This window comes from Anopheles gambiae, chromosome 3, assembly GCF_943734735.2.
Source record: "Anopheles gambiae chromosome 3, idAnoGambNW_F1_1, whole genome shotgun sequence".
Taxonomy (NCBI): domain Eukaryota; kingdom Metazoa; phylum Arthropoda; class Insecta; order Diptera; family Culicidae; genus Anopheles; species Anopheles gambiae.
This window is the reverse complement of record NC_064602.1, coordinates 30075397-30085555: the sequence shown is the minus strand read 5'-3', so window position 1 is coordinate 30085555 and position 10159 is coordinate 30075397. Positions and strand designations below refer to the sequence as shown.

Sequence of the window (10159 nt, the reverse complement as noted above, 5' to 3'; positions counted from 1 at the left end):
AACATCGAGAGGATAACACCCAACCGCTGAATATGTTTTGCTATCTGCCGGCACCGTTCTTTCACGCCGCACCATCTACGCCGTACGTCACGAGCCAAGTGTATTAGTGGAAACGCATAAAACTCATGTTTACATCTTTGTTTTCACACCATATTGACGGTGTCGATTGGTACGCACGGTGGAAAAGGAAGGTGAAACGTTTGGCAACGGGACCGACCGCTGCTTTCGTTTCGTTTCGAGATCAATAAAAGCTTGTACACGTTGATGTATGTAGATGACAGCAAGGATAGTCGATTAGTGTACTTCACTCCCACGCCTAAAAGTATGCCATCCGTATGGCTTAGTAAACCTCTCATTAAAAACAGCGCCTAAAAGTATGTTTTCCGCACAGACGTATTCTACGCATCAAAGCGAGTGTACTATTAAAAGTGAACATACTTCCCTTTCCGGGTTTCTTTTTCACTTAATAACACCAGCAGGCAAGTCTACATTTTTTTCAACTCCTAGAGAAAGCTTTAAACATTCACTAAATCTTATCTTTGCAAATGAAAATCAACACTTACAGCTCGCTAGTCGTACCGCCGTAAACATCTCCAAATTGAATTACTTTATAGTTCGCCATAAATCTGTGCATTCGAAATGGCACATAACTTTGGGTAACAAAATGTGTACTCACTGGGGACACTGTTGTGAAGACAGCGTATCTCCCTTCCGCCCCCATCCAAAACGGGGAAAATGTTAATCTTCTAAATCGAAACCACATCCCGCCTAATGGCCACAATGGTACGCCTGCTAACGAGAAAACACATGCACGGTTGGCGTTGATTTTGATGCTCCCGATACAAAACAAATCCTTAAATGGATGACTTTTTTTTGTGTGTGTATTTTTCCCTTTTTCATTCCCTCAACGCTACTGTCCTGTGGACAATGAGAATGAGATGGAAATTTCTGCACATTCTGAAGCCCCAAAACACCCAAAGTAACGCCCTTTTATTTGTATGGTATTTTCAATGCCCCGTTCCGTTTGGAAACCACCACCGTACATTGCACCTCGTGGCGTTGCGGGCCTATAAATTATTTGTGTCGAAAATGGCGAAAGGCTAAAAAGTCCCAACCAACCGGTTGAAGAGGGTTTGACATTGAAATGGAAGAATGATGCATAGCAAGCAGAATGAACCGAACAACAACAACAACAACAACAACAGAACTCCCCACCTGGTGTTAAATACAAAAGGATGTCAACATGCGTTCGCTACGTGAGGCAGTATTGTGGGGTGTCCCATTCAGGAAAGGTTGTTTTTTATGCCGGTCCTTTTAAAACCGCGTTCTACGGAAACCTTAACACCGCCACAACAATGCGACCGCATGCAGTGACATCGTTTCATTACGCACATGTGACCGGGACGCAGTTTTGATTAATGAAAATGGAAGCAGTCCGCACCGAACATCGGCGTTCGAAAATGGGAGTTAATTCGTTTGGTTTGGTGAGTTCAAAGGAAAACGAGCTTTCATTCATGTCAACATTGAGTGTATACTATAAAAATATGCTGATTGAAGTACATGTCAATGGTATGTATCGGGATTTTTGTACAGCATCAGTTCAATAATCTATAAAACGTTCATTCGAAAACCACTCGTAATCGTATCCAAACAATTAGAGAGGCACTTTTGCTATACACATTGCATAGCTTTAGGCGTGAGTTAGAAAGCAACCTGCTAATAAGGCACTAATTACTCAAAATAAGCTCATCCTGTGTGACATTCAACTGACTACTATCGCTAGCTCGTTCGCCAGCGCGATGCATCCTCCTGGAGCGGAAATACAACTACATTCACTGGAAAATCCTCCACTCCAAACGAAGCACAGTCGAATGTGATACACGATACGTGCTAACGGCAAAACTCCTCTTCACATTCCAGCAAAAAAGTAGCTTCCCTCCCACTCCCGACACACACACACACACACACACACCCAAAAGCAATACGAACAAAGAACATCCGCCATTTAGCCGATTTCAATTCCCGCTGCAGAAGCCCGCCAGCTCTCAATGCTGGGAAATAAATGGACCAAACGAGAAAAGGACCGAACGGGCAAAGCTGCACAGCCGATCGGCAAACGGTGATGCAACGGACGGGCAGAACGGACGGGTGACCGAAACTTTTCCCATTATCAGGCGGATATCGGGGAGGATCCGTCTCCGTGCGATATTATCCAACTTTCGGAGCTTTGGGTGTATCGATTTGGCCAACGGTTCGAATTGCCAGAAAGAAAACTACCCATTGCCATTGAAAACTGTTTCCAAAATACCAGCATACCAGTAGCGCAGCAAAAGCCACACACACACACACACACTGCACTCGAAAACCCTCGTAATGCGTCATCATAGTCACGGTGGTGAAAACACCGACGGTACGGCAAAGTGCCATTTTTCCTTCCCGCGTTCGGTTTCCATCCCTACCGCGAAAAAGGCTATATATTACAGCGTTTAATGAGTTTCTAATAATATAATTGACTTTTATTTTGCCATTTTTCTACGCGCTGTCGATTGTAAAAAGCGTTTTACTTTCTGCTCCCTTCCTTTTGCTGTGGTTTGAAAATCTTCGTTTGTTTGAGATTTTCCCATCCATTCAATGGCAAATGGACGCGGTTGTTTCGTTTTGCCCTCGCTTTGTGCGCTATAAATTAAGACGTTGCACTCTTGGAGAGGAAGCTTTAAATCTGTGCTTGTGCTTGATGGGGAGCTGGAAATAGCAATGGAAAAGTATTTCAACAGCACAGTTGTGTGCTGCAACGACCAACGACCATCCGGAGCGCTGCATCCTTGCCCTTTTTTTGTTTTAAAAAGATCTTTTCAAGCTGCGTTTTTTGCCATAAAAAAGCGGAAAATACTTAAATGAAGAATTACACCCAGTAACGCTGATAAAAGGATACTTTCAAGAGCTTTTGCTTGTAGCATTCAACAAGATTTTGTGAAATAAAAACATCCTCCCTCTCTTCAAATCTCGACACAACACTTCCGCAGCTTCCGCCATTCTGCATGCAAGGTAAGACTCTGAACACACAAAAAAGAGGGCCGACATAATGCCATAAAACCACCAACGTGTCCATTTTTGCTGTTTTAGGTGCTTTCGCAGAGCAGTCCGGAGGGATAAACAGGTTCATCCTTTTCACTTTTCACCGTTTAATGGCAACAATCGAAACAAAAACAGCGGGCCATTTTGGAAAGGATTTGATGCCCCATTTCTAGCCTCGAGTCATAAACATTGCTAATACTTTTGAAGAGCCGCAACGTTCGCGTGTATTCGTGTACACGACTTTACGCTTTTCTTTCACATGCGCCAGCTTACAAACTAAAAAGAAACCAAATAAATATGACGCTTCAGCGTTGTCTAGTGCTCCAAAGCTTCAAGCAAAAAAAAAAACACAAAACTCATTTATGAATCACATGGAGATAATACATCAAACTAGGAGCAAAACTTGTACAGCATGTGGCCCGCCCGTTCGCCTGCGTGCAGCCACCAACAAGCAAGAAGTAATGACACCGATGAAGAAACGCATTTGTTCCTTCTCTTGTGCTACGTTTTTTTTTTCTTACTTCTTTTCAGATTGGCCCCAAAGGAACATTCCTTTTAATAGAACCATCCATTTCAGCGTGTGCCACGAGAAAGTGCAGCTGAATCCGGCACTGGCAAAAGTTCCCGTTCCCGTCTCATCGCACTCCCCGACCGCTGCTGCAAAAATGCATCATTTGTACTTCAGTACCTCTTGTGTGTCATCCGTTAGACTGCGGGGAGGGTTTTTTGGGTAGCTTCGTTTTTGTGCTCCGCCTTTCGTCTTACTTTTACAATTCTTCATCATTTCATTGCCCTTTTCCCCGTGCCCTGCTCGTGCACCTCGAGCACAAATATATTATTGCAGTAGACCAAATTTATGGAAAAACTTTCCCACCGTGACACTGCACGTATGTTTTGTACAGATGTTATGGGTTTTTCTTTTTGCTGCTGCTGTGGACGCTTTCCCCCGCACTGCACCCAATTTGTGGCAGACGAATGCGACGCGCTGCTCAGCTCAGTCTGCGATGGGGATGGTCCCCCATCACCCAGCGGTGGTGCTCCTGTTCGCTCCGTGTGTGTTGCCTTTTCGCTTTCATGCTGCGGTGCATCCTCTCTAACTTTCTAAGCCAAACCAGTTCAAGCTGATGCACTCACTGGCATCGCAAAGCCACCTGTTTCAGCGTTCTACAATGGCTGCACCGTTTTGGTTCATTCGGTTCGGTTTGTGCGGGCATACTTAGAGATGATGGAAATGGTTTTTTTTTTTGACTTACTAAAATATATGTCAGAAATTTGTGACATGAAAAGCGGATCGGTAAGTACCACAAGTGTCAAATGTGAATGGAAAAGTGAAGTGGAGATTGCAAGGAAGATCAACGAAGTCAAGTGGAATTCAAACGCACTGTGAAGAAAGTAAAAGAAAATATATTGAGTGTAATTATTCGTAATGAAATGCAACCAAATACTACCAAACTACTTTTTTTTTAAAATAAACACTATTCGTCTACATTTGACACGAGCGCCATCTGCAGCAAAACACCGAAAGCAATTTAACATTACGTACAGTTTGTCCATGAGCTCTCGAGGCTCTTGATTTGGAGGAATATTGAACTTGAATCGTAATATTGTACATTTGCTGTCTTCGGAGCGTATTATCAGCGTAACCTAGAAACAGACTGTGCCCAATATTCTTTTCTATTTACCTACATCTCGTTGCAGTTTTTCGCTTTTCTTGCATGACATAAAAGGAAGATACGTACTCGAGGGAGAGAGTAAAACACACAAGACCACAAAAAAACACCAACACCACCTACTTTACGCTTCGGTTAAAGAAGCGCAAAATAGTACCCATCATCCATGGAACAGTTTCACCCATCCATCGCCCGCGAACTCCGTAAAATAGTTGCCACCGACACACCACACACAAAGCAAGCAAAAAACGGGCGATGGAAACGGAAACGAGCGACTCAAGAAAGTCAGTCTGCAGCGCTAGTGCGAGTATTTGAGTGGAAAACTGGCTAAAAACTTACTTATGAAAGTACGCGAAGACCCGGGCCGCGAAAGTGCGCTAAAAGCGCACAAGGGAAACTGGCGCTCGTTTCTCGAACGAAATGCCAATTTATCTTAGTTTCCACCACCATCACCACCACCACCAAACCAAGCGAAGAACGTGGGAAAGGGGAACAAACTATCGACAGCTCTAGCGGCCGGGAAGTGGCTACTGAAACCGTTTTCCCGGAAACAGAGGAAATTTCTGTGTTAACTTCTGCTGCAAAGTTTGTTAAAATACGCCTGCCCTGGTATGCAATTCCGTAGCATCTTTTGCTGCCCGTGGCGTCTCGTCCTGTCTTGTATTTAGCGAATTTGCCGTCTCTAGCGAATAAGCGAATTCCAGCAAATGTATTCCTATTCAAATGTGTGCGTGCTTTTTTTTATGTTGCGTTTACCGTTCCCACTCATGATCTATCGTCACAATCTGCCCTCACAGCGGTCTTTCTGCCACTCGAGACACGTTCTCCGGGTGGGCGCCGTATTGCTAGTAAACATAATTTTATTAGCATTATAGCTAAACGAAATTTTATTTACCTGGATAAATACACCGTCAACCGTACCGGCCATGCCACACAACGGCACGACGTTCCAATTTGCCTGTTACGATTCCAATGTTTGTTGTACTTTTTTTTTCGTGTTTCGTGGTCCTCCATTTGGTCTTCGACAGCGCTGGTGCTTCCGTTTCATAACATTTGCAAATCCATCACACAAACACACAAAAACCACAATACGCAGGGGTGGGGGGGGCGTTTCGGGAGGCTCCGGAATATTCATGACTTTGGTAGCGCGTGACGTTCCCGACCAGAATTCGTCATTGCACCAGGTCGCACCGGTCGGTTGGTAAATCATCTTTTTACAACCTGCCCGTGAATCCATCCGTTCAGTGAGGACACAACAGTACAAAACCTCCACCTCCACTCCTCCATCCGCATGTGAGCCAATCAAAACATCAAACCGCCCGTCCGTAACTGGATCAAACCACACTGGCTCGAATATAAAACGTCTACCTTTACGACCACCTCGCCCCCAGGAATCGGCAAATCAGAATCCTGCCTGCATTTTGCGTGCCCCAGTATCCGTTTTCGTTAGAGGTTTCGTCAAATCGTGAAGGTTTTTCAAAACTGCTGTGCACCGCTCCGTTTACAGTCGTGAAAGTGGACGAAAATAGTCACTCACCCGCCCCACGAACGATATCCATCCTTTGCCGTACACGTCCGGGTGATTGACTAAACTGCGAGTGTACTCGATGTAGGGCACCGAAGGTACGGTGCTCGCTTTGAAAATTACTTCCCCAACGGTCGTAAAGAGAGAAACGGAAAGGATTATTATTTATCGATACACAAGACACAACTGACTGTGTGTTTGCGGGCCGGGCATCCTTGCAATACTCGGCACCCGTCGTTTCGTGACTTACCTGTCACGAATTGGGTGAGAGGGAGTAAAACCACGATGCCATGCCAAGCCACTGCTGGGTCATGTTTTCGCGTTGTCGTATAATTTTTCGATTTCAAAGCAATTGGTGAAATTGTTATTCGATTTGCTTTGATCGAAATAATGGTCAAAACGGTAATGAAAGTTCGTTGAGTCGGATTTGTTGCCGCACGTTTACCTCAACGGTTCAACGGTTTTAGATGCTCAAGGTTAAGAACGCAAATCGGCAAATTAACGATCTGTTTGATCGTTCGTTAATGCAACTGTAATTCTAACATGTTTACTGCTGTTTTTTTCTCATTTTGATGCAAAATCCTGTACACGGTTGGGTTTGTGTGTTGTTTTATTTTGCGAGGTTTATACAGTGTCTATCTTGGTGTACCGCTGCATATGCGCATTTATTCTTTACCCAATGAAACACCACTTTGAGAACATACAATGCAATTAAGATTTATATATACAATGTGTTATTTATGTTAGTCAACTAATACGAATGCAGTGAGAAGCGCTAATGCACCTTATTTTATTTCTATTCATGAGATATCAGTCGCCAATGTAAGAATTTGAGCACTTTGTGTACTAGAACATGTTGAATATGTTAAACAAAAATATCAAACCGTTAAAAACACCGTTTGATCGACATCGAAAAACGTTTGTATTTCACTCAGAGAATATTTCCCTACGAGATTAATTGTGATTTTAACGTTTAGTAAATTCCTCATACTTTTATACTTTATCGAGATATATTTAGGAGTTTATTAACATATACAAAAAAGAAAAAAAAACAATATTTCTTTTTTTAAATACAAACTTTAAGTCGTGAGTACTTTATTTTGCCCATCACCGTATTTTTATGAGTGTTTCGTTACTTTGATTACAAATTAGTCATTTTCAACACTATTTTAGGCCAATATGACGTTACCTAAACCATTGCATAATTTATGTTCTAAAATTCCTATAAAGTGAGAAGAACAATCTTCTTCTTCTTCTTCATTGGCATAACAACCGTTGTCGGTCAAGGCCTGCCTGTATCCACCCACTAGTGAAGCAAGCTTGACTTTCAGTGACTTTTTGTTACCATAGCAGGATAGTCAGTCGGTCTATTCGGGGCTTGAACCCATGACGGGCATGCTATTGAGTCGTTCGAGTTGACGACTGTACCACGGGACCGCCCGAAAAGAACAATCTAATTATCATTAAACAAACTATCTGCAAAGAAGTTTCCATTAAATTGACAAGGAACGGCTGATTTTCTGGAACGTATATAAAGCTACGTTTTGATACCTCACGGACACTCGAAGCGTTGGTGTAAGAACAATGACTGTAAAATCTTCTTCTTCTTTGGCACAACAACCCCGTTGTCGGTCAAGACCTGTCTGTACACCACTAGTGGGTTTGGCTTTCAGTGACTGGCAGATTAAGCTTAGCAGGATAATAGTCAGTCCTACGTATGGGAGCACGGCCCATTTGGGGTTTGAACCCAAGACGCGCATGTTGTTAAGTCGTACGAGTTGACGACTATACCACGAGACCGACCCAGCATGAGTGGGAAATACATGGTATATATAAATAATTATTTTTGTTTTAAACTTCTCTTTATGCAAGAGTGTTCCGCAGTATTCACCTTCACTCGCACACTGTCAAGCTAAAACACATTCCATTCAAACGGAAGCCAGTTTGATGAGAAAAAAAACCGTACTCAAAAGCTTGAACGCATTAACAATATAGTAGGAAAATTCCAATACCAGAGAAATTAAGCATACTTTAATATGGTGCCCATGCCAATGTGTATATTTCATTTTCATTTCTCCTATTCAACACCATAGTTTTACAACCCTGCTTTACAGAATTGCGTGCGCTTGTAATGTGCCTGCAAGATATGCAATTTGTCACACCTACGCATACACCCAACCTGAAAACCCCCACTGCGCAGTCGTAAACGAAGCCGATGCGTCAACACTAAACCGGTTTGGCAGAGCGAAACATCCCCACGCCGTTAAAAATAATTCCCCGCTCAGCTATGCCGTCGTTCAACGTTTCAGTTCGCAAACACTCGCCGTCAAACGCGCTCACGTCCGATCCGATGAAAGTCCTCTTCGTTTGCATCGGTAAGCAAAACTAACCCTCCCCCACCCTGTGCAACAGTAAACGATCGAACCCACTAATCGGAATCTTCCCTCTGATTGTGCTTCCCTAACCCCCCTCCGGTCAGGCAACTCGTGCCGTTCGCCGATGGCCGAAAGTGTGCTGAAAAGTATGGCGTCCGAGCACGGACTCACCGACTGGTACGTGGACAGTGCGGCACTGCGCGAGTGGAACGTAGGCCGCGGGCCGGAAGAGCGGGCGCTGGCCGTGCTGGCCGAGCACGGGCTCACCTCCGACCATATCGGCCGGCTGATCGGGCCGGACGATTTCCGTCAGTTCGATTACGTCTTCGGCATGGACGAGTCGAACGTGGCCGACCTGCTGCACCGGGCACCGGTTGACGGGCGGGCGAAAATAGAGCTGCTCGGGAACTACCGGGGCAAAGAGCTGGACCGCATTATCATCGATCCGTACTTTGTGAGTGGAAAGCGTCCGTCCACCCGGCACACGGTTGCTGCTGTCACACACGTTAAGCTCATACACTTTGTTCATCTTTCTCCCCCAAGGAACACGGCATACATGGGTTTCGGCGGTGCTTCGATCAGATCATGATTTGCTGCGCCAATTTCATCAAAACCCACGGACGTACGGGTCAGTGATAGAAGGACAGTTTTGTGGAATAAATGCAGGGTGTAAATAAAGTTCAGCTTATTAAATATCCAAAAGCACTTCAGTAGAAAACCCACATTTCCACAGATATTTAATTATTTACGTTCGAAATAACCACGATATGCAAGTAGCTTACGAAACGTGCATCATCGCCTGCACACTTTCCGGTTAAAACCCATTCCTTTCCAATGGAAACCAATTCCGTGTAAAATATATTAAAATTGCAGAAGCCATGCACCAAAGCTTGTACTTATTGACCAAATGAAAGGAAAAACCTAACCCAAAAATTAAGCTCAACTTAATATGGAGCCAACCGAACACACGATTGCAGAAAGCGCCCGCAACCAGCAGCGGTGGTAGTATTTCTTAGTAATTTCATTAGTCAATTAGGCGCTTTGGCAATAAATGCACTGCTTAGCAAGCAATTTGCATTGCCCCGAAACGTTCGATCCGGGGCCTGTGGTACCTGCCCGGTTGTGCAGGTGTTTAGTGTACATTCTACCCAATATTGAATTATTTACCCGTTTATATCCCAGGTTTGCCTGTACCATTTCCACCCGGGCTGCACATATAAATTGCTTCCATTTAAAATCAATTTGCACACCAAACCACCGAGCCACTGTTCCGCTTTCCACGGTAGCATTCAAATCGAACCGTACACATTTGCCCATAACATGTAGGTATGTGCGCCGTGCAAAACGAACTTACCCATACCAACGGCAGAACAGGAAGGCAGGCATCTATAACCAAACACTAAACGCTGGGCCTTTTTCCATGCAATGGAACCTGGGCAAAACAAATTCCCATTCAGCTCTGTACACCATGCAACAACAACAGAAAAAAGCCCCACAAAAGTTGTTTGTTGCCA

At 44.2% G+C, this 10159-nt stretch overlaps 1 protein-coding gene across 2 annotated transcripts; it reads left to right on the top strand.

The window, feature by feature from the left end:
- Positions 1-8497: 8497 nt before the first annotated feature.
- LOC1280230 (low molecular weight phosphotyrosine protein phosphatase 1) lies at positions 8498-9363 on the top strand. 2 transcript variants are annotated; one of them, XM_320059.5, is made up of 3 exons: positions 8498-8645; positions 8750-9099; positions 9189-9363. In XM_320059.5, exons 1-3 carry the CDS (start codon positions 8558-8560, stop codon positions 9279-9281), a joined length of 531 nt encoding a protein of 176 aa, XP_320059.5. In that variant the 5' UTR covers positions 8498-8557; the 3' UTR covers positions 9282-9363. The 2 variants fall into 2 exon arrangements, with proteins under 2 accessions (XP_320059.5, XP_061513503.1); XM_061657519.1 differs by having other exon boundaries at positions 8750-9363.
- The last annotated feature ends 796 nt before the right edge of the window (positions 9364-10159 follow it).

Excerpts from the sequence above, each read along its gene's own strand:
- LOC1280230 (XM_061657519.1), top strand. The coding sequence starts at position 8,558 with ATGCCGTCGTTCAACGTTTCAGTTCGCAAACACTCGCCGTCAAACGCG. Across the intron at positions 8,646-8,749 it reads AGTCCTCTTCGTTTGCATCG|GCAACTCGTGCCGTTCGCCG; the intron begins GTAAGCAAAACT and ends CCCTCCGGTCAG.